Below are 24,641 nucleotides of genomic sequence, written 5' to 3' on the forward strand. Positions count from 1 at the left end.
CGTCGCCTGTGACTGTAGAGACCGATGCGAGAGAGACAGTCTCTGTCGCAGCGGTCACATGTGTAAGCTGATGCTGGTCTGTTGGCTGCCGTCCCTTTTCTGCGAGCTCGCTTTTCTGCTGCAGCAGCTGACAGTTTGTCCTCACTAATCCGTAGCTGATTCTTGAGAGTGCTTCTCCATCTGTTGCGGTCATCTGCAAGGTCCTCCCAGGACTGTGTTGATCTCAAGTGCCTTCATGTCACGTTTGCAAACGTCTTTGTATCTCAGCTGTGGGCGGCCGATGCTTCTCTGCCCCGTGGCGAGCTCTCCATAAAGGATGTCTTTTGGGATGCGACCATCTTCCCTGCGGTGAACGTGGCCCAGCCAGCGCAGCCGACGCCACACGGTACCCGGACTTTCTCTGTGAGTTCACATATCTGTTTAACTTGAGGCACTCTCACATGATACGTCTCTCTGATTCACGGTCTCTGTCACTGTCTTTTTCTCTGCCGTGCAAGCCTACCTGTCTGTCCGTCTCTCTCTCTCTCTCTCTCTCTCTCTCTCTCACACACACACACTGACACACACAGACACAGACTGTGACACACACACACACACACTGACACACGCACCTCAGTTGTCCTCCGTCCCCTCCGCCCACACACACGCATACCCCCCCCCCCCTCCCCCATACACGCACACTCATTGATGCAACCTCCCAACCCCCTACCCCGTCCACACACACACTCCCCCCCCTCCCCAACCCCCCCCCCACCCCCCACACTACAGCCGATTTTTAATCTGGATTTTTTCAGTTCCTGTCATCTATTATTATTATTAACATGTTTTTACTGTTTATTTATGAGCTTATAAATACATCCATCATCAAAATCCAAATCAAGAGGGAAAGTTGGGGAGGACGGACGCTGACAGAGAGTGACAGATAGAAAAAAAGATCAAGCAATGGAAACGAAAGAGTGAAGAAGAAAGATCGAGATGGCCCTCGTTCGGCCAACTTGCGCATGTAAACACACACACGCACACGCCGTACCCAGCCTCGCGCGTTCCCTCACACAACACTTGTGTCAAATGTAAAAAGTTTGTGCTCACACACATTCACACACTTGCGCCACAAAACACTAAGAGTTATCCCGCTTGAATTGGAGCGTGACCTGGAAGTAGAATGAAACCATTACTTCCTTTCGCGCACGTTGTTCTTACGGTAGAAGATCTGGGTGATGGTGATGAACAAGAAAGAAAGGAGGAAATTTCTTTTTGATTTTTTTTGCTTAGAATATATCACGGCAGCAACGATTCAGTTTAAACCATGATGGCAGACGACAACTCGTTTCAGTTTGATCTTTCAACCCATTCTTTTTCTTTTGGTGGAACATGTTCGAACTGCACGGGCAAAGATAAGGTAATTTTCGGTTTACATCGTAAAACCCTTGATCAAAACGTGTCTGTGTTTTCTTGATCTATTGACAATCATATTCTTGTGGTGTCGTGACAGCCATCAGTGAAGATTTTCTTTTTCTAATGGTCGAAGAAGAACAGTTCTTTTCAACCGTTTATTGTTATTTTACATGATTGAATAAATACAAGGTGTGAGGGAATCATGTTAATAAGATAGGTATTATTGTTAGTAATTTATGATACCGGTTGAAATAGACATTTAATGTGGGAATAAACGTATATATTTACGATTGTTGAATAGGTTTTTTTGATAATCATTTGTTCAAATTTGACTTTTTTCCCCATTCACATGTTGTTAAATGTCTGTGCATTCGTGAATTACTTCCCTTAGACCTACGTTTTTGAAAGAATCGAGAGTAAGATGTGTGTTATTTTTACATATATACATATTTATTTTACAGTAAGTTTTGATTTTTAAGTTTCTTTAGACCATCCCCCACCCCCACTCCCACCCCCACCCCCTTTTTCACTCTTTGTTTCTGCCCATCTGTCAGCCAGTCTGTCTCAGACTCGTCTGTCTGCCTCTCTGACCCTGTCTTCATCTCTTCATCTTTCTCACTCCGTGTCTGCCTGTCTGTCTGTCTGACTCTATCTCTCAGTCTGTCTGTCCCCCCCCTCTCTCTCTCTCTTTCTCTCTCATTCTTTCATCTAGATTATTTAAGTAATCTCATCCTTTTGCCTTCCTTGCTTTCCCTTTGTAACATATAATCACTATTTTGTGTTTCTTCTGCTGTTTACCATCAGTGAATCTTCCTGCAACTGTTTGTGTAAACTGATATTTTTGGTTATTTGATATATTTTTATACCATACATGTTTGCATATGTATGGATGTGTGCATGCATACAGTACGCATGAATATATGCTCATGCATGAGTTAATCTGCTCATGCATGCATCATTGCATGCCTATTTTTGTGTGTCATGCTTATAAACATGTCATGAAAATATGTCTGTGTGTTTCTCTGTCTTTGCATTATTGTTTGTATATTGTGTATGTATACATGTGTATGTGTGTGCATGTGTGTGTGCATATGCATGTGTGTGTGTGTGTGTGTGTGTGTGTGTGTGTGTGTGTGTGTGTGAGAGAGAGAGAGAGAGAGAGAGAGAGAGAACTTTTTACAAAGCTAAAAAAATGATTTATGAACAGGCTCAAAAAGCTATGTTTTCGTTGTCAGCCAGAAATCAAGATTTACCTTTACATATCTTTCTGGACATGTACCAGTCCATGATTGTACCTGTTTTGTTGTATGGTGCAAAAATATGGGGTTATGAAAATGTAGATATACTTGAAAAATTAGAATTGAAATTTTTGAAACACTTGTTCGAACTGAACAAGAATACTATGACCCAAATTGTTTTGTGGAGAAACTGGTATTTATCCAATTAGTGTGTTAGTGAAAATGAGATTAGTTCAATTTTGGACCAGCTTTGTGATATCAAACACACAAAAAATATTCTGGGGAAATATATTTAATATTACTTGATTTATATCAAAATGATATGTATTCTTCAAAATGGATGAGTTATATCAGACAAGTTTTAATAGAGACAGGGTATGACTGTTTGGGATGCTCAATTCTTCTTAGAGAGAGAATCTTTCTGCAAGAATGTCAACATTGCTTTGAGAGATAGTTTTCAAAATCTATGGAGACATGCTCTAGAGGCAAGTAGTAAATGTTTGTTTTATCGAAATTTCAGAAGTGGATTTGGTATAGAAAAATATATAAGTCAAATGCCTGATAATTACGTTATCAGCTTCTTCACATTTCAAAGCTGGAGATAGAAACAGGGAGACACAAAGGTATACCATGAGAGTTACGGCTTTGTAAGGTTTATAACATGTCTGTGATTGGGGATGAGTTTCATTTTATAATGGAATGTCCCAATCATGATCAGTTACAAAACAGATATGTTCTTAAAAATTATTTGTCTCCAAAATCAGTTTTTAATTTTTGTAATATGCTCAAAGGAGGCAAAAAAAAGTCATTTTCGCTGTAAATAAGATGATTAGATTTGCAAATGTTGCTTAACTACACTTTTGGAGTTAAAAGACATTCATGCTTTCTCAACTTTTATGTCACATTGTTGTGTATTTGGAAATGTTTGTTCTGGGCATGAAAACACTATTTTGCAGTAATCCTCCATACTCCAATAGAAGTGAAAGGATAATTAAAACTTGAACTTGTGTGTGTGTGTATCACTGTGTGTGTTTGTAAGATGTGAATCATAATGAGAATTCAATTCTCTCACTAGTTCAGATGTTGAAGTAGCTCTGTTAGCTTAGCTGTACAAATCAAATGCTTGCTCCATGGGAAAGTGGTTTTCTGATTAACTTTCATTGTAGTTTCAAAATGAAATGTGTTACGATAATACATTTTTAGTAGTGATCAATCTGATGTATGTAGTTGTTTCTGTTCCAGGAGATTGAGTGTTTGCGAAGGGACCAGGCTATTAAGGAAGCCAACTTCAAAACTCTCAAGCAGAAAATTATCGCCACCGAGTATGTTAGCCTTTGTTTACTTTTCTTCTTCTTCTTCTTCTTAGTCTTCTTCTTCTTCTTTTTCCCATCACAATCATACATTGTATAGTTTGGGAAACAAATCATTCTTAGGTGATATTTTTGCTCGCATGGTACTCACAGCACATCTGGCAAGTTTATAGTGATTCTGTTTATATTTTGGCTGCAGTATTGGTGAATCTACATTTGGTATGCTTGTTAAATATTGCTTATGTTAAATGATGCTTGCTGCTGTAGAAAAGATGCAGACAGGCAGCAAGATTATTATTCAAAATAATGTGTTCAAAGAAAACAGTGGTGGATAGATACTGATAATGCTGCAGTGTAGTCTGCAGATCAGCAAGATTGTAAACCTGGAAGGATTATGTTACTTTTTCTTACCTGGTGTATATGACTTTTTAAGAAACTGAATTATCTGCATTTCATTTTTTTTAAATACATTAAAAAAGCTTTCCTAACTGTGTTCAGAGTATATAATTTTGAGACTGACGCTAAGAGAGTAAAACTATACAGTATACTGTATTAAACACAAATCAGAACTAGAACTACAAGACACATGCAACAGTTCACAAGAGAAACACTTACAAACTTGTGAGAAATGAGATTCAGATTGCGGAGTTGTCTTCAGCTGCCAATGGTCACTTGAGTTGAAACTGTTGACTTCTGTTAAGAAGGCTGTCCCAAATATTTGGATTTTTACTGAAAGCATTAGTATTATGTCCGTACAAAACTTGCCTTTTTGCCTATGGGCAGATAAAATGAGTAAAATAGAATAAAATAAAATAAAATGGGCAGATAAAAGTGAGTAGTAGAATCATGTGTAGTTCACTAGAACTTTACATTTGACCTCATTGTGTCTGTTATTTTGATTTTGATGGGGTTTTTGTTTTGTTTTTCAGTCAGCTGCTGAGACAGTTCAGGGCAAAGACAGTTGATATCCTTTTTTGTGTGCTGATCTGAGATTGGATTGGAGACTTCAGTGATGTTTCATACTATGTATTTGATACTTAATTCTTTGGTGCCTTGTGGAGAATTGAATCTGTGGGAGGAATATCCAGGAATGAGGAACAGATTAACTGTTGTTATAGTGTTGACATATGTATGTGTGCAAACTGGACCTTGTGTGTGTTTGTGTGTGTGTGTGTGTGTATGTGTGTTTGTGTTTGTTCAAGCATACGTGTATGTGGGTATACATATGTCTGTGTGTCTGTCATTTGTATGTGTCAGTTTATGTGTGATACTGATAGTATGTGTAATAGTCTGTGTGAATTACAGCGCATGTCAGTGTGCGTCTGTGTTTGTTAGCTGATGTGTGTGCATGCACATGTGTGTGAGTGTTTATAAATTCAAAGTTACAATGGACATAGAAGTGTTCTTTACATTGCTTGATTTATCTTGCTGTAATAAAATCCTTAACAAGCATACAGTGCGCTAAACAGGAAAAGGAGATTGAAGAATGGGTCCGAAAATACGAGAAGAGTCAAAGGTAAGTACTGGATGAAAGTGACTGATTTGGTTTGGTGATCAATATGTTGATTTGTTTGTGGTTGGATTGTTGATTATTTTTTATTGGTTTGAGAATAATTATTAAAGAAAACAAAAACAACAGAAAACAGAAGAAAAAAAATGCCAAACAAAACCACAGTAAAAAAAGAAAAAAAAAGAAAAAGAAAAGGGAAACAACCGCATTGTTTTGTTGTATTTGAATCAAAGTTTTGATATAGATTTATTGGCATTGCAAGACTGACACAAGCATAAGTAGCAGGCAACTGTCTTGTATATTATCTTATTGAAGTCCAGCATCTTGCACACACATGTTTGACAAAGAGGTTTATGGGTGTTGGAGCCATTGGTAATGGCAAACAGTGCGTCTTGCACACACGTTTGACAAAGAGGTTTATGGGTGTTGGAGCCATTGGTAATGGCAAACTGCGTCTTTTGTTTGTTTGTGCCCTATCATCAGCACCATTTTATTGACATTGCTCCCATGCTGCTCATCTGTAGTCCCACATATACACCCACACCTTGGTCCATCTCCTGCAGCCTCAGTGCCAGCATTCCACAGGGAACTACTAGGTAAATGGCACGTCTGTAGGGCTTTACAGGTAGGTATGAAAGATGCACAGGTTTTTAAAGAAGTCATCTCCCCGTCATGATTCTTTTCTGTTGTAAAAGCAAGTTACTCCAGTGTTCCTCACTCCGCCCAGGTGTGAATGGGTGCCAGACTTTGGTTGCTGAAGGATAAAACAGTGGATTTACCTGGAAGGAGAGGACTGGGCCCCACCTTCCAATGCCGAGCCCAGGACGCTGACTGGGTTGGGCTGTTTAGCATTAAGAATTGTCCCAAGTCTGCAAATTTCTTAATGCAAAGCAAAGATAGTGTTGCGAAGATTGCCCAAGCAGCCCAGCCCTGGTGTGATGGTGTGTGTGGGATCTGGGTGGAGCAGCTGGAGGAGAATCATTATCTGGGATATGCCACTCAAATAGCAGTGAAGATGACACTCCCAAGAACAAAAACAGAAGAAAAAAGAAAATGGCAATTGTATCAAACATTTAGAGCATTTGTTATGATGCTGCTGATTTGTAATGTCTACAAAATGAAAAATGAATTGTAATACAAAGCTTTGAAATGGCAAGGATGTTATCAGACGAGTGACAGGTTTTGAAAATTCAACTAGGTCCTGTTCTGTTTACCGCTGAGAAACATGCACAGTTTTTGGTGCCCCTCACACATAGAGACCTTTCATGATGTCAAACACAGCATGTATGTTGTATTGTTAGCTGTGAACAGCTCAGACAGGGGTAGTGAGGATGTTTGCCTTTCATCATTTTTCGCATTGTATCATATTGCCATTCAGTGTTGTGTTGTTGTTGGCAGGGAGGTGACAGTACTGGAGAACCAGCTGAGAAAGACCTTGGAAGACATGGAACCAGTGAAGAGGGTCAGCATTACAATTCTCTTCTGTTCAGTTCAAGTCTTTCTTATTTACTTTCAAAGAAACAAAAAAAAAAAAAGAAAGAGAAAAAAAATCATGCTGTGGTGGGCTCCGGTAGTTTACTGCACCACCGTGGGTGGGAATACTTCCTTGTTGGTATATTGGCGATTTAAAAAAACAACAACAAAACTGAATAGTTATTGCCCCTGCACCCCACCAGGGGCTGTAGGTGGCTCCTAGGCCGTCTGAGCCCCAGCCGCAGTATTTAAAAAAAAAAAAAAAATCAGTGACTGGCACCCATGCACTACACATTAAAAAAACTATCCCCCCCCACCTCCCCTACCCTGCCCTCCCCCTCTCCCCCTGCACACCCCCCCCCAAAAAAAAAAAAAAAAATCCCAATTAAAAAAAGCATACAAGCAAACAAAAATCTTACATGCCTGTGCACATTGTCATTGAAATATTATGGGTCTTAATGTAATATATGCATAATGGTGTAATATGTTCAACTCTGTGAGGTGTGTGTTGATTTGATGGTGTGAGGTGTGTGATGATGGTGTGGTGTGTTCAACAGTGTGAGGTGTGTGTTGACGATGTGATGTGTTCAGCTCTGAGAGGTGTGTGTTGATGGTGTGGTGTGTTCAGCTGTGTGAGGTGTGTGTTGATGGTGTGGTTTGTTCAGCTGTGTGAGGTGTGTGTTGATGGTGTGATGTGTTCAGCTATGTGAGGTGTGTGTTCAGTTCAGCTGTGTGAGGTGTGTGTTGATGGTGTGGTGTGTTCAACAGTGTGAGGTGTGTGTTAATGGTGTGGTGTGTTCAACAGTGTGAGGTGTGTGTTAATGGTGTGGTGTGTTCAGCTGTGTGAGGTGTGTGTTGATGGTGTGGTGTGTTCAACAGTGTGAGGTGTGTGTTGACAATGTGATGTGTTCAGCTCTGAGAGGTGTGTGTTGATGGTGTGGTGTGTTCAGCTGTGTGAGGTGTGTGTTGATGGTGTGGTTTGTTCAGCTGTGTGAGGTGTGTGTTGATGGTGTGATGTGTTCAGCTATGTGAGGTGTGTGTTCAGTTCAGCTGTGTGAGGTGTGTGTTGATGGTGTGGTGTGTTCAACAGTGTGAGGTGTGTGTTAATGGTGTGGTGTGTTCAGCTGTGTGAGGTGTGTGTTGATGGTGTGGTGTGTTCAACAGTGTGAGGTGTGTGTTGATGGTGTGGTGTGTTCAGCTGTGTTAGGTGTGTGTTGATGGTGTGGTGTGTTCAACAGTGTGAGGTGTGTGTTGATGGTGTGGTGTGTTCAACAGTGTGAGGTGTGTGTTGATGGTGTGGTGTGTTCAACAGTGTGAGGTGTGTGTTGATGGTGTGGTGTGTTCAACAGTGTGAGGTGTGTGTTGATGGTGTGGTGTGTTCAGCTCTGAGAGGTGTGTGTTGATGGTGTGGTGTGTTCAACAGTGTGAGGTGTGTGTTAATTGTGTGGTGTGTTCAGCTCTGAGAGGTGTGTGTTGATGGTGTGGTGTGTTCAACAGTGTGAGGTGTGTGTTAATTGTGTGGTGTGTTCAGCTCTGAGAGGTGTGTGTTGATGGTGTGGTGTGTTCAACAGTATGAGGTGTGTGTTGATGGTGTGTGTGTTCAGCTCTGAGAGGTGTGTGTTGATGGTGTGGTGTGTTCAACAGTATGAGGTGTGTATTGATGGTGTGGTGTGTTCAGCTCTGAGAGGTGTGTGTTGATGGTGTGGTGTGTTCAACAGTGTGAGGTGTGTGTTGATGGTGTGGTGTGTTCAACAGTGTGAGGTGTGTGTTGATGGTGTGGTGTGTTCAACAGTGTGAGGTGTGTGTTAATTGTGTGGTGTGTTCAGCTCTGAGAGGTGTGTGTTGATGGTGTGGTGTGTTCAGCTCTGAGAGGTGTGTGTTGATGGTGTGGTGTGTTCAACAGTGTGAGGTGTGTGTTAATTGTGTGGTGTGTTCAGCTCTGAGAGGTGTGTGTTGCAGGCCAAGGGGGGTCTGGAGAAACGTCTGGAAGAACTGGAGAAAGACAAGGAGAAGTTACACGGCCAGCTGAATCAAGCAGAGGTCAGTTTGGTAGAGATTGTGTATGTGTCATTTTTTTGTGTGTGTGTCTGTGTATTCATATAGATGTGCATGCATGCACACACACACACACACACACACACACACACACACACACACACACACACACACACACACACACATGCACGCACTCACACACACACATGCACTGAAAAAAAATTGGGGGGGATCGTCATAGTTTAGACATTTTCTTTCACTATAGTAGGCATGCCAGAACACTACCAAGCTGCTTCAGAAGCAGTGCAGGGTCTTCTAAATCAAAGTGGCATCATGGCAGCCTTATAACTGAGAGTTAACTCTCTCTGGACTAAGGAATGCTCACACATTCCTACACAAAACATATTCGGATTCGGACGAAGGAATGGAAAAGCATTCTCCAAAAGTAAAATTCCATCATGCGCTGTACACGTGATTTTGTGATTAGCCAAGCAGAGTGTGCTATTCTGGGTCACTCCACAATCGAACAGTATGATTGGTCAGCCTGGGATGTGTGGCCTGTCTCACACACACGCTGACAAAAATGAGGGCGCTACTCTTTTTATTTATTCATTTAATTTTTGCTTTGTACTGTATTGTATTGTATTGTATTACTCTTTTGTCACAATAGATTTCTTTGTGTAAAATATGGGCTGCTCTCCCCAAGGAGAGCACGTTGCTGCAATGAGGGCGCCACTCTTTTTTCTTTTCTTTTTTTCTTTTTTTTTTTTTTTTGCTGCCTGCAGGTGTACTTGTTTTCCTATTAAAGTGGATTTTTCTACAGAACCTTTTTATTGCCATGGGTTCTTTAACGTGTGCTAAGTGCATGCTGCACACGGGACCTCGGCTTATCATGTCATCCAAATGACCAGCATCCAGACAACCACTCTTCTTCTTCTTCGTTCATGGGTTGCAACTCCCATGTTCACTTGTATGTACACGAGAGGGCTTTTTCATGTATGAACATTTTTACCCCGCCATGTAGGCAGCCATACTCTGTTTTCAGGGGTGTGCATGCTGGATTTGTTCTTATTTCCATAACCCGCCAAACGCTGATATGGATTACAGGATCTTGAACCTGCTTATTTGATTTTGTGCTTGCATATACACACGAAGGGGGTTCAGGCACAAGCAGGTCTGCACATACGTTGACCTTGGAGATTGGAAAAATCTCCACCCTTTACCCACCAGGCACTGTTGCTGAGATTCAAACCTGGGGCCCTCAGATTGAAAGCCCAACGCTTTAATCACTCAGCCATTGCGTCCGTCAGACAACCACCTCAATGTCTAGTGGAAGGGGGAAGAAAATACTAGTGAGTGTGGGGATCGAACGAGTGCACTCATGTTCTCTCACCTCCAAGGCAGATGTGTCACCACTCGGCCAACACTGCACATTTTGTGGGTTGCAGTTCCTGAACAACCAGTACGAGATGCGTGTCGCTAGCCTGGAGTCAGCCAAGAATGTGAAGGATGAGGCCAGCACCGAGAGCAAGAAAAAACACTCTGCCATGGAGAGCAAGTGAGTACTCTGTGTGTGTGTGTGTGTGTGTGTGTGTGTGTGTGTGTGTGTGTGTGTGTTGTGTGTGTGTAAATGTGTTTCACTACACATACTTTACCGTGACCCACTAGTGCAGACTCAAGCAGGGAGTCCGATTCCTGTCCTGTGCAAACTACTATCTGCCTATGTGTAGAAAACGAAAGTAGGTACGGCTGTAAATGTGTTGGTGTGTGTGTGTGTGTGTGTGTGTGTGATTCTGTTGTGTTTGTCTGTGGGTGTGGGTGTGTGTGTTGGTGGGTTTATGTTTGTGTGTGTGTATGTAATTGTGTGTGTGTGTGTTTGTGTGATTCTGTCATGTTTGTCTCTGTGTGTGTGTGTGTGAATGTGTGTGTGTGTGTGTGATTCTGTCGTGTTTGTCTGTGGGTGTGTGTGAGTTGATGGGTGTATGTTTATGTGTGTGTATGTAATTGTGTGTGTGTGTGTTTGTGTGTGTGTGTGCGTGTGTGTGTGTGTGTGATTCTGTCGTGTTTGTGGGTGTGGGTGTGTGTGTTGGGGGGTGTATGTTTATGTGTGTGTATGTAATTGTGTGTGTTTGTGGGTGTGTGTGTGTGTGTTGGTGGGTGTTTGTTTATGTGTGTGTATGTAATTGTGTGTGTGTGTGTGTGTGTGATTCTGTTGTGTTTGTTTTTAGGTGTGGGTGTTGGTGGGTGTATGTTAATGTGTGTGTATGTAATTGTGTGTATGTGTAAATGTGTGTGTTTCTGTTGTGTTTGTCTGTGGGTGTGGATGTGGGTGGGTATATGTTTATGTGTGAGTGTGTATGTGTGTGCGTGGATGGGTCATCAGGTGAGTATATGTGCGTGTATGTGTGTGTGTGTGTGTGCATGTATTTGCATGGGCATGTATATATATATATATATAATTCATGGGTGTTGTGTGCCTTTGTATGGATATGTGTGTGTTTTGTGTGATTGTGTGTATGTATGTTTCATTGTGTGTTTGTGTGTGTGTGTGTGAGAAAGAGAGAGAAATCTATGTGTGTAAGTGTTCATATGTATGTGCATTTGTATGTACATGAACGACTTGTATGTAATCAGGTATGCATGTGTGTTACTTCAGTCATATATGCATAATTGTATGCTTGAGTGTATATTTACTAACTTGCATGTACTTTGTTCCAAACACACACACACACACACACAGAGTTACTCTCATTCATACACACACATTCTGTCTAATATCCTGCAAGTTGAAGAACACCCAAAGAAAGAAAGAAAGAACACACACATTAAGTTAACACACATACGTTCACTCACACACATGCATGCATTCTGTTTGTTATGGCACACAAGTGGGTAGATGTTAAAATAGAGAATGAATAAAAACGCGTGCACACAGGAATGTATCATTGCACACACTTATCTTATCCAACATTTGTCAACTCCCATCTCAACGAAAGCTGACACTATGATGTGTGTGTGTGTGTGTATGTGTGTTGTGTGTTTGTGTGTGTGTGTGTGTGTGTGTGTGTGTTTCAGGGTGAAACAACAAACCAAGAAGATCAACAAGCTGCAGAGTGAGTCCCTCTGTCCTCTATGGAGTATGCATGTGTATTTGTGTATGTATGGCATTGGAGTGATGGCCTAGAGGTAACGCGTCCGCCTAGGAAGCGAGAGAATCTGAGCGCACTGGTTCGAATCACGGTTCAGCCGCCGATATTTTCTCCCCCTCCACTGGACCTTGAGTGGTGGTCTGGACGCTAGTAATTCGGATGAGACGATAAACGAGGTCCCGTGTGCAGCATGCACTTAGCGCACGTAAAAGAACCCACGGCAACAAAAGGGTTGTTCCTGGCAAAATTCTGTAGAAAAATCCACTTCGATAGGAAAAACAAATAAAACTGCATGCAGGAAAAAATACAAAAAAAATGGGTGGCGCTGTAGTGTAGCGACGCGCTCTCCCTGGGGAGAGCAGCCCGAATTTCACATAGAGAAATCTGTTGTGATAAAAAGAAATACAAATACAAATTATGCACACACGAGAGAGAGACAGAAAGAGCGAACAAGTGTGTGTATATGTTACTCTGTGTGTGTGTGTGTGTGTGTGTGAACACTGTTGATGGCTCATTCATAAAGGCTTTTTTTTGCGTCAACAGCGGAGAACAAGGCGCTGAAGATTGATGCCACCAAGCACAGCCGCAAGGAGAAACGCTTGCAGACACGCCTTAAACGTACAGAGGTGAGCTCGGTTCTCTTGTACCGTTTCCTAAACTGGAGTTATGATTTTTTTGTGAGTAAATTTTGCAGTACTTTGGTTTGAATAATCTGTGATTGGTCAATAGTATACATCCATTACAAAATACAAGGTAAGACAAATAATCTGTGATTGGTCAATAGTATACATCCATTACAAAACACAAGGTAAGACAAATAATCTGTGATTGGTCAATAGTATACATCCATTACAAAACACAAGGTAAGACAAATAATCTGTGATTGGTCAATAGTATACATCCATTACAAAATACAAGGTAAGACAAAAAGAGCATAATTATTTGACAGAAAACAGACGTTACTAATACAAGCAAAGACAGAAAGAGTAGCAACAAATTTAAGATGTATAATGTAATCATGTTGATGCACTTTCAAATTTAGCGATATTATCATAAATATTAAATAACTTATTCCTAATCAGCAAATGAAGAAATAAAGCAGAGGAATAAACAATTGAATTAGATAATGCTACTATCAGTATCAGAACGAAATAAATGTACTGTCACCACTGGCATTGCCTGATGAAAGAAAAACACAAAAGAAGAAGAAAGGGAAGAATATGAATGCAGGTGTGTGAATGCACACACACACACACACACACACACACACACACACACACACACACACACATACCTACCTACCTACCTAGCTACCTGCCTACATCGAACAGACTAAATACTCTGAAGATTTGGTCAGTCAAAGGTTTTATATAAATTTTAACGTTCAAACACAGATCCATCAATGAGAATAATGATATTCATGGTGCTTTGATTGTTTATGCTTTTACTGTTTTGTTTGTTTCAGAACAAGCTGTTGAAACATCTGGAGATCCTGGTACAAAATGGTAAGTTTTGTTTCCAGATCAGTCTGTGTTTGTTTGTGAATGCACTCAAGTAAAGAGGCAGCTTGCAGGAAGAGAGAAGCGAGGGGGTGTGGGCTCACACCACAGGGACCTGGGATGGGACTGAAGCACAGAAGAAGACTAGCAGATTCAGTTTCAGTTTCAGTTTCAGTAGCTCAAGGAGGCGTCACTGCGTTCGGACAAAACCATATACGCTACACCACATCTGCCAAGCAGATGCCTGACCAGCAGCGTAACCCAACGCGCTTAGTCAGGCCTTGAGAAAAAACAAAACAAAACAAAAAAAACGGGGGAATAAATAATAGATAAGCTGACATAAATAAATAAATATATAATAATTGTAATATAGAAAAAGGTAGTAGTAATAATAATAATAATACTAATAAAATGATAATAATAAAAATAAAAAAAATAAATAAATAGCGGACTAGCAGAGTGTTGGCCTGGTGATAATGCGTCCGCCCAACAAACGAGAGAATCTGAGCGCTCTGGTTCGAATCCCACAGTCGCCAGTATTTTCTCCCCCTCCACTAGACCTTAAATAGCGGTCTGGATGCTAGTTATTCAGATGAGACGATAAACTGAGGTCCCATGTGCAGCATACACTTAGTGCGTGTAAAAGGACCCACAGCAACAAAAGGATTGGCAGGAAAACAAGCAAAATTGCAGGCACAAAAAATACCTGAAAAAAAGGGTGGCACTCTTAGTGTAGAGGCGTAGCAGCCTGAATTTGACACAGAGAAATATGTTGTGACAAAAGAGTTATACAATACAGTACAATACAGTACAGTCCTAGTCATGGGAATGTGTGAGTTCAGATAGACTACAATGTGACAGTACACACTATAAAATGAATAAAAATTAATATGAGACACAAACAAACAAAAATGGTGATGTTGAAAAAATGAACAGAACAGGTAAGGCTGAATAAACAGGTGAAGTTTGTGTTAGTGTTTGCATTTTTGTGGTTAAAATTACTGTTCGCTTGGCTTTTTGTTGTAGTTGTTTTTTCTGCTTTTTTCCCCATGCTTCATAAAATCACTGTGCTATAATGATGTATTCTGATAATCATATCCAAATTGTGCTTAATTGATCGTGACGTGTTTCTTGTGGAAAGAAAACAACCTTTCTTTGCAAGGGTGGGGGAAAATGTTACCTGGCTTGAACAGTCTGACGTGTGTGGTGTGTGTGTGTGTGTGTGTGTGTGTGTGTGTGTGTGTGTGTGCATGTCCTCAGTTGCATGTTCATGGAGCACATACTTTGAAAAATCTTTATTCTTTTTTTTCTTTTCTTATTATCTTTTTTCCCTTTTTTGAGAGTGTTCTGCATATTACTTTCTTCACTGGCTGAAAACAACAACAACAACAAAGACAAACAAAGACCGTTCACTCCAAATGCTTTGTCTGTGTGTTCATGTGATCATGGACATTCTTTAATGTTTGATGAGTGCTTACACTTTGTCTGGGGTCTTTAACATGTTTGGCATCCAGTGGTGTGCGCCACTTTCAGTCTGACGCGTTGTTCCCTGTTACAGGTCTGATGACAAAGAAAGCCAAGGCCAAGGTCATGGCCACTGCCAGCCGATTGGACAGGAACGAAGACTCTGACTTGGGCTCTGCCTCCGATGATGAGCAGTCTCTGTCTGGGTTTGAAACGGAGGAGGACGATGAAGAGAAGGATTTGAATGGTATGAAGCGAAGGGCGGAATAGCCGAGTGGTTAAATCGTTGGACTGTCAATCTCAGGGTCCCGGGTTCGAATCACAGGTGACAGCGCCTGGTGGGTAAAGGGTGGAGATTTTTACGATCTCCCAGGTCAACATATGTGCAGACATGCTAGTGCCTGAACCCCCTTCGTGTGTATATGCAAGCAGAAGATCAAATACGCACGTTAAAGATCCTGTAATCCATGTCAGCGTTCGGTGGGTTATGGAAACAAGAATATACCCAGCATGCACACCCCCGAAAACGGAGTATGGCTGCCTACATGGCGGGGTAAAAACGGTCATACACGTAAAAGCCCACTCGTGTGCATATGAGTGAACGCAGAAGAGGAAGAAGAATGGTATGAAGCGGTTTTCCAGTTTTGTCAGGTTATCGGTGATGATGATGACTGTTGATTTGTTGTGATGGACAGGAAACCTGTTCTGGTGCCGTTCTTGAATGCAAATGTTTGTGTGTGTGATGGTATATGTGTGTGAGTGAATGAGAGAGACTGTGTATGTATATGTGTGTGTGTGTTTGTGAATGGGTGCGTCTGTGCTGGTGTGCGTGTGTGTGTGTGTGTGTGTGTGTATCCACACATACATACATACATACATCTGTGCGTGCAGTGTATTAATATGTACTTGTTTGTGCGCATCATGGTGTAAGTCCCTGAAAATGTGTGTGTGTGTATGTTTGTGTGTGTGTGTAATCCCTGAAAATGTGTGTGTGTGTGTGTGTGTGTGTGTGTGTGCTTGTTTCTGTATGCATGTTCTGTCGTATTTTCGTGTTTAATTTTTCCCCACACCATGCCCTGTTTCAGAAGTCAGCGACCAAACCGAAACGTGCAAAAGCGTCGCAGACCATGCCACTCACAGTGCAACATCTTCCACAAGGCTGCTGAAAACTCACACTGCCCAGACACCGTCGTTGGTCAAATCACCCAGTTCCAGACTGAAGAAGGCAGCGCACGACGGAAGACAGGAAGGAGGGCGGAAGAACTCGCAGCATGCGTCAGAATTGTTGGATGAACTGATGGATTGGACACATCCGGTGCTGTCTCCTCTGCCGCCCTCACCGCTCTCTGTGAGTGTCAGTGTTGCTTCTTGTCTTTAAGTACGTTTATGTGTGTGTGTGTGTGTGTTTCATGATTTTTTTTTCTCTGTGTGTGTGTGTGTGTGTGTGTTTCATGATTTTTTTTCTGTGTGTGTGTGTGTGTGTGTGTGTGTTTCATGATTTTTTTCTCTGTGTGTGTGTGTGTGTGTGTGTGTTTCATGAATTTTTTTTCTCTGTGTGTGTGTGTTTCATGATTTTTTTTTCTCTGTGTGTGTGTGTGTGTGTGTGCGTGTGTGTGTGTGTTTCATGATTTTTTTTTTTTCTGTGTGTGTGTGTGTGTGTGTGTGTGTGTGTGTGTGTGTGTGTGTGTGTGTTTCATGACTTTTTTCTCTGTGTGTGTGTGTGTGTGTGTTTCATGATTTTTTTTCTCTGTTTGTGTGTGTGTGTGTGTGTGTGTGTGTGTGTGTGTTTCATGACTTTTTTTTCTGTGTGTATGTGTGTGTTTCATGATTTTTTTTTCTCTGTGTGTGTGTGTGTGTTTCATGATTTTTTTTTCTCTGTGTGTGTGTGTGTGTGTGTGTTTCATGACTTTTTTTTCTGTGTGTGTGTGTGTGTTTCATGACTTTTTGTTCTGTGTGTGTGTGTGTGTGTGTGTGTTTCATGATTTTTTTTTTCAGTGTGTGTGTGTGTGTGTGTGTTTCATGATTTTTTTTTCTCTGTGTGTGTGTGTGTGTGTGTGTGTGTTTCATGATTTTTTTTCTCTGTGTGTGTGTGTGTGTGTGTGTTCTCTTCTTCTTCCTTTTGTGGAATGGCTTTGAGTGGTGAAATAATGGTGTATTTTGATTGTGTTTTGATTTTGTGCTCATTTTCGCTTTTTTTAGCTTTATTCCCTCTTTAGGGCAAGGGCTGGATGTAAAAAAAAGCATGTTACTTGCTTATCTATTACCCTCGATAATAAAGATTTTGTCTTGTCTTTGTCTTGTCTTATCTTGTAAGTCCCCTCTTTGATGCAAAGGGTAGGTGTAGAAAAACAGCATATTCCTTGCTGGTTTCGTCGTCGTTGTTGTTTTCCACTGTCCCATCTTTTGTACTGTCTCTGTGGCATTGTTCTCATGCTGCTCATTGTTCTCATGCTGCTCATCTCCAGTGCCCCCCCCCCCCACACCCCCATACACAGCCATGCCCTGGTTTGAAGTGCGTATGCTACTTTTGTTTTCTTTTTCTTTTTTTTATCACTTTTCAGTGGTGTGCTTGATTTTTTTAAAAATAAAATGTAATGCAATCTCAAGAGCAAAAAGTCCAGATACAGAGTGATGACTGACATCATGACCTGTAATCTCTGTCTTATCTCAGTTAGGTGACAGGCCGTCACTGAGAGGTATACTCATCAACAGCTCTGTCTTATCTCAGTGAGGTGACAGCCCTTCACTGACAGGTATACTCATCAGCAGCTGTCTTATCTCAGTGAGGTGACAGCCCTTCACTGACAGGTATACTCATCAACAGCTGTCTTATCTCAGTGAGGTGACAGCCCTTCACTGACAGGCATACTCATCAGCAGCTGTCTTATCTCAGTGAGGTGACAGCCCTTCACTGACAGGTATAATGATCAACAGCTCTGTCTTATCTCAGTGAGGTGACAGCCCGTCACTGACAGCTATACTCATCAACAGCTCTGTCTTATCTCAGTTAGTTGACAGCCCGTCACTGACAGCTATACTCATCAGCAGCTGTCTTATCTCAGTGAGGTGACAGCCCTTCACTGACAGGTATACTCATCAACAGCTGTCTTATCTCAGTGAGGTGACAGCCCTTCACTGACAGGTATACTCATCAACAGCTGTCTTATCTCAGTGAGGTGACAGCCCTTCACTGACAGGTATACTCATCAACAGCTGTCTTATCTCAGTGAGGTGACAGCCCTTCACTGACAGGTATACTCATCAACAGCTCTGTCTTATCTCAGTGAGGTGACAGCCCTTCACTGACAGGTATACTCATCAGCAGCTGTGTCTTATCTCAGTGAGGTGACAGCCCTTCACTGACAGGTATACTCATCAGCAGCTGTGTCTTATCTCAGTGAGGTGACAGCCCTTCACTGACAGGTATACTCATCAACAGCTGTCTTATCTCAGTGAGGTGACAGCCCTTCACTGACAGGTATACTCATCAGCAGCTGTCTTATCTCAGTGAGGTGACAGCCCTTCACTGACAGGTATACTCATCAACAGCTGTCTTATCTCATTGAGGTGACAGCCCTTCACTGACAGGTATACTCATCAACAGCTGTCTTATCTCAGTGAGGTGACAGCCCGTCACTGACAGGTATACTCATCAACAGCTGTCTTATCTCAGTGAGGTGACAGCCCTTCACTGACAGGTATACTCATCAACAGCTGTCTTATCTCAGTGAGGTGACAGCCCTTCACTGACAGGTATACTCATCAACAGCTGTCTTATCTCAGTGAGGTGACAGCCCTTCACTGACAGGTATACTCATCAACAGCTGTCTTATCTCAGTGAGGTGACAGCCCTTCACTGACAGGTATACTCATCAACAGCTCTGTCTTACCTCAGTGAGGTGACAGCCCTTCACTGACAGGTATACTCATCAACAGCTCTGTCTTATCTCAGTTAGTTGACAGCCCGTCACTGACAGCTATACTCATCAGCAGCTGTCTTATCTCATTGAGGTGACAGCCCTTCACTGACAGGTATACCCATCAGTAGCAGTCATAGGGTTAACCATATGAGGACTGGTTACTGAACGCATTGAAGAAAAATCCGCCTCTGATATACATGTGTACGTGACTGAAACGTGACTGAATGACACAGGAAACGAATGATGAGTTCCTGAAAGCAGTTCTCATTCAGGTAGGCAGCCTGTTGTGCAAATGACTTCAGGTTTATAAAGCACTTAGTGTTTTGTCTCAGAGGATATGTGCTTTGTATGTCTAAATACTACTATTGCAGAAGGTTTTGTGACAAAATCAGAAAGGCATTGTAACTTCTGGTTCAGTTTCAGTAGCTCAAGGAGGCGTCACTGCGTTCGGACAAATCCATATACGCTACACCAGGTCTGCCAAGCAGATGCCTGACCAGCAGCGTAACCCAACGCGCTTAGTCAGGCCTCTGGTTCAGTGTTCACCTGCTGTCGAGGTTCGAGGCCTGATTTCGGCATGGTGTTGTGTCCTTAGGAAAGGAACTAAGGCACTTTACTCTGATCTTCCTCGCTCCACCCTGGTGTTAGTGGATACCTGACTTCGGTCTGGGAAGGTGCAGAGGGCGGAAGGAGAGGACTGGGCCCCGCCTTCCTATGCTGAGCCCTGGACACAGTGGATATGAATTCGTTTCCCCCCTGATAGTTGAAAAAAGACTATGGGATCTTTAACTAACCTTCTAACGTTGAACTATTACTACTGCTACTGCTACTCTCCAAGGCCTGACTAAGCGCGTTGGGTTACGCTGCTGGTCAGGCATCTGCTTGGCAGATGTGGTGTAGCGTATATGGTTTTGTCCGAACGCAGTGACGCCTCCTTGAGCTACTGAAACTGGATACTGCTACTAGAACTACTACTACTACCACCACCATCACCACCACTACTATTACTGCCAACAATGACTACTACCACCACCACCACCACCACCATTACTGCTGTCACTATTACTACCACTACTACTACTACTACTGCTGCTATTACTGTTGCTGCTGCTGCTGCTGCTGCTACTACTACTACTACTACTACTACTACTACTCTGCTGCTGCTACAGTTGTTACTGCTGCTGCTATTACTACTGCTACTGCTGTTGCTGCTGCTTCTACTACTACTGCTACTGCTGCTGCTGCTACTACTACTACCACTACTACTGCTACTACTACTACTGCTGCTGCTGCTTCTACTACTACTACTACTGCTGCAGCTGCAACTACTACTACTATTGCTAATACTGCTACTACTACTGCAACTACTACTACTGCTGTTTGTGTGTGTGATTCCACAGGCAGAGAGAGACAGCAGGACACCTCCCCCAGAGCCCCGGGCTGCTGAGTGTCCCGCGTCCCCAATGGAGGACAGTGACGACGACTTCATCGATGTGGCTGACGAAGGAGGCACCAGGCCGATGATGGACAACTCTGGACCAACCCCTGAACATGAACGGAGTGGTCTCCCTGTGTCAAGGAGGGAGAAATCTGATGAAGTTCCTTCACCTGTTGTGCGGTCTGTAAGCACTGACAAGCAAGGGAGTCACGCAGGAAGAACTGACAGTGTCTTTCACAGCACCGACACCTCTGGAAAGCCGCAGTCTCGGGTTGTATCTCTGTCTGTGAATGCCCGGCAACAGTCGGTGGGCGAGGGAGGGGCGGGAGGAGAGGCGGGCCTGTCTTCTCCCAGTAACAGTCTCCTCCACAAGAACGACAGAGCGAAAAGTTCAGACACTGTTGTACAGCCTTCGCATAGCTTAGAAAAGTCAGCACCGTCATCTCCCCATCGATCTGTTTCTCTTCCATGTGAAGTATCTTCCCCAAACAAGCATCGCAGTATCGTGTCTGCAGCTGGTGATGCGTTTGTCTTGCCCGCGCCAAAGTTACCTGCTGTGATGAGGCTTCAGTCAGCGAATGAAGGGGTGTCTCCATGTGACGAGACTGGTGATCATTCTGTAAAGTCAGGATTCTCAAAGTCAGGCGACGTCAGTAACCACAGAACTGAATCTGGAATGGGTGATGCTTCTAACATTGATTCTGGGATAGCTTTTCAACTAAAGTCCACCTCTAGCACACATGGTGAATCAAAGAGTGAACCTGGGACAAGTGAATTTTTCAGGACAGAAGCAGTGTCAGCAGGTGGTCATCCCAGGACAGTCACACCTGGAAGACCAGACAGGCATGAGAGCGGAGCAGGTTCTGTTGGAAAGGCACCCGAGCAGCAGATTCTGGCATCAGGCAGCTCAGACCACATCCCCACAACACCCAGTGCTGATCAAATCCTGGGGGTCGCCCAAATGGGCAGATGCCAGAGAGGATCGAACCTCAAACCTGCCGAAGGTGAGCGCTCTGCTGACACAGTCCAGGACAGAGGACTCAAACACAAGGACGGGGGACGGAGAGAGACGCCGCCCCAGCCAGGTCCCCGCCGCATGGTGACCCGCCGGATGTCCCGACTGGAGAGCACGGACAGTGAACAGGACCTCAGCCAAAGTCCCAAGAAAAGACTCAGCACCCCGTTGCACTCGGCAACGGCTCTGCCAGGCAGCAGCGTGTGGAAGAAGGGGGAGGAGGACGTGGTGGGGTTCGGGGAGGAGTGGGCTGTGGACCAGGCAGCTAGCGCCATTGATCGAATGCTTGACGACTTTCTCTATTCCTCCAGCGACCTGAAATCACCCGAGCCACCACCTGGAGGGAAACGGTGCAGCACTTCCAGCGAGAAAGAAAACAAACCTTCTGTGAGAACTTCCAGCCAGAAAGAGAACGAGCCTTCCATGAAAAAGAGCCCGCCAGCCAGAAGCATGGTGGCAGCGTCAGCGAACAGACTGAACTCGCCGCTGACACCGATCGAGCAGAGCTCGGCACAGCAGGCAGGTGAGGGCTGGAGGACCAGGTCACCTGTCAAACTCCATGCCATGTCGCCAGCCACCACTGCGCCATCCCCTTCATCGCTGGCTTTTGGTCAGCACAACAGTTACAGCATGGGTTGGGGCAAGCTAAGAGAAGATTTGGACATGAGTTCTGACGAAAGTGAGAGTGATGATGATGATGATGATGAAAAAGAAACCACAGAAAGAGAGGTTGTGGAGGCACCAGGTGAGAAGCTTCACCGTCAGACCGGCACGTCACAGGACAGTGAGGGCCTGCAAGGGAAGCGTCACCAGGCAGAGAGTTGTGCCAGTTCTGTGAGCAAAGTGATCACCACCTCCCAACCTGACCCCCTCAGGGTCATCCATGATCACGGCACCCTGTCCAAACCCCCCAGTGATGCCCCCGCACCTCCACACTGCCTCCCTTCAGACCCTCAAGGATCCAGGCCTCCTGAGAGGACCATAGCTTTTGCAGACGTTTCTGAAAGGTTGTCGTCCCCTTCCTCAGAGTCTGGGTCTGATACCAGTGACCTCTCCTTCTCTGACTCCTCTCTCCCTCCCCACACCTCATCCTCAGGTCAAGGCAGACGTCGTCAAGGTCAGATACAGAATCGCGGTCAGAGGTCAGAGAGAAGGAAAGCTTCCATAAAAAGGCGAGAGCAGCTTGATGTGCTCCAATGGAAGACAAAGGAGTCTGTGTCATCTGCAGGTGAGTACCAGGTGGCAGAAGGTAAAGATAGGCAGACTGTCAGGTCAGCACGTCAGGTAGTTCCTTCTCCACTCCTCTCCTCTGGTCCTCCTCATCCACACAGTGTGGACGTTGATTCCTCCACACAAAGTTTACCTGGCAATCCACCTGTGAACAAGAAAACCATCCCTGCCAAAGAGGACTCAGACCCCAGTCAGGGAGGGGGCCAAGGACTGGAAAACACTTCACAAATGTCATCAAAAGGTCAACAGGCCAAGAAGGTGCACACTCGTCGACGAAGGGTGAAGACTGCAGCAGTTATAGAGTCAGACTCCAGTGACTCAGATGGCTCCGGTTCCACAACAGTTATGCCCCCTAAGGCTGGTGGTGGTGATTGTCCTGAGCGTTCGTCAGTGCATGGAAACCCAGCCACTGTGACTGTGTTAGGTGTTCGTAAAGAGAACAGTACATGTGAAACCATTACGAGTGCATCAAAAACCATGGTCTCCATTGACACCCACACTCCCCCATCATCACACGTAGATGCTGCGCTTGTGAAATGTTCTCCTGGTCAAGCTAGTCAGCTGCAGTCAGGTTACAATGTTGCTGCCAGCCCCACAGTACAAGCTACGCATACGGAGGTCAGCAGCAAACAGGCGTTGGAGGAGAAATGTTCAAGCACAACCCAGCCTCCTGGTGTGTCGGCTCCAGGCTGCAGGCTGCCTTCTGGGAGCGATGGCTGTTCTTGGGATGCGGATTTTATTCCTGTGGGAATGTGTCATACTTACCTCAGTCATGATCACAAGTATGCCGCTAAACCAAGCAGCCCTGCTGTGGAAAATTGTCATGCTGCACATCGTACTGCACACACCACAGTGGACCACAGTAGGGAATTCTATGCGACTCGGTTTGTTTATGCTGGTCAGCTGGTGGCATCGGAAGGCATTGTGCAGCAGTGTCCCAACAGTGGGAATGAGCGTGTGCCTGACACTCAAAGTCAGCCCGAGTCTTCGGTGAGTTTCCTGGGACAAGATAGCTGTGGTAACTCAGAGACTGTGATCAAACAGAGCGGTGTTGTTCCTGATGTTTTGGGGGATGCAGAGGGTTCAGGTGCTGCTGTCAACACTGATCGGTCAGCTCAGAACTGGGACGGGACAGAGCAGCCGTCCTCAGCACCCAGCCACACACCGCACTGCGATGCTCACAGTCAGGATGGAGACTTGGCGGGAACACGTTACTCAGACATTCTTCAAGATCAAGGTCACCCCCAGCCAGACGGAAGCTGTCTCAGGCCATGTGCGGCTCTCAGTCTCAGTGACATTGAAGCCGACTGCGACCGGAAGCAGGCCTCAGTTCACCCAGGTGTGATCCGACCCGAAGCCATCGCGCTGAAATCCCCTGTGTCGGAGCTGGTCAGAGCTAGAAGATGCAACAGCAGTGGTGTTGATCATGCCTTGCCTGTCCTCGGGGGGGATAACTCACATGGCTTGGTGACCAGCAGGACTTGTGAGATCCAGCAAATGTCACAGACAGGGGCCATAACTGTCAGTCATCCTGCACCATTGACACAGATGTTATCTCCCCACATCCATCGCAGACCCCCACTTTGTCCATCGGTGATTCCAACCACAGCGGCTCGTCCCCTTTCAAGGTGGTCAGCAATGAGCGGAGGAGGACGCTGTCCGGCACAGGCAGCGAGCAGGGGGACCCCGACACGGGTGTGTCCAGTGTGTCCGCTGTGCCATGGCTGACGTCTTCAGCCCCAGCCCCTCTGTCATCAGGCGTGTGTGCAGTGGTGCCTGGCAGCTCCCCGCCACGATGCCGTGCATCGCTGAAAGTGTCGTCCACCTCCACTCCTGTGACTTCTGTGTCCTTTTCAGAGGCGACAAACTCTTTGGCAGAGTCAGTTCTGACGTTGACAAACACGTCACCGGTGTTCTCTGTGTCGGTTGCACAGTCCTCAAGTTCTCCTCCCGTGTCCACCAGTTTTTCTGCACTTGTCATGTCAGTGCCAAAGCCAGCACATTC

At 44.3% G+C, this 24,641-nt stretch overlaps 1 protein-coding gene across 1 annotated transcript; it reads left to right on the forward strand.

Annotated features, from left to right (window-relative positions):
* The first annotated feature begins 1,254 nt into the window (after positions 1–1,254).
* On the forward strand, positions 1,255–24,155 carry LOC143288757 (uncharacterized). Its single transcript, XM_076597384.1, has 14 exons — positions 1,255–1,399; positions 3,876–3,955; positions 4,873–4,921; positions 5,401–5,459; positions 6,852–6,915; positions 8,886–8,966; positions 10,370–10,479; positions 11,997–12,034; positions 12,614–12,696; positions 13,536–13,575; positions 15,128–15,280; positions 16,119–16,381; positions 20,354–24,025; positions 24,147–24,155. The coding sequence occupies exons 1-14, from the start codon at positions 1,307–1,309 to the stop codon at positions 24,153–24,155; spliced, it is 4,794 nt and encodes a 1,597-aa protein (XP_076453499.1). The 5' UTR covers positions 1,255–1,306.
* The last annotated feature ends 486 nt before the right edge of the window (positions 24,156–24,641 follow it).

This window comes from Babylonia areolata, chromosome 13 (genome assembly GCF_041734735.1).
Source record: "Babylonia areolata isolate BAREFJ2019XMU chromosome 13, ASM4173473v1, whole genome shotgun sequence".
Lineage (NCBI taxonomy): Eukaryota > Metazoa > Mollusca > Gastropoda > Neogastropoda > Buccinidae > Babylonia > Babylonia areolata.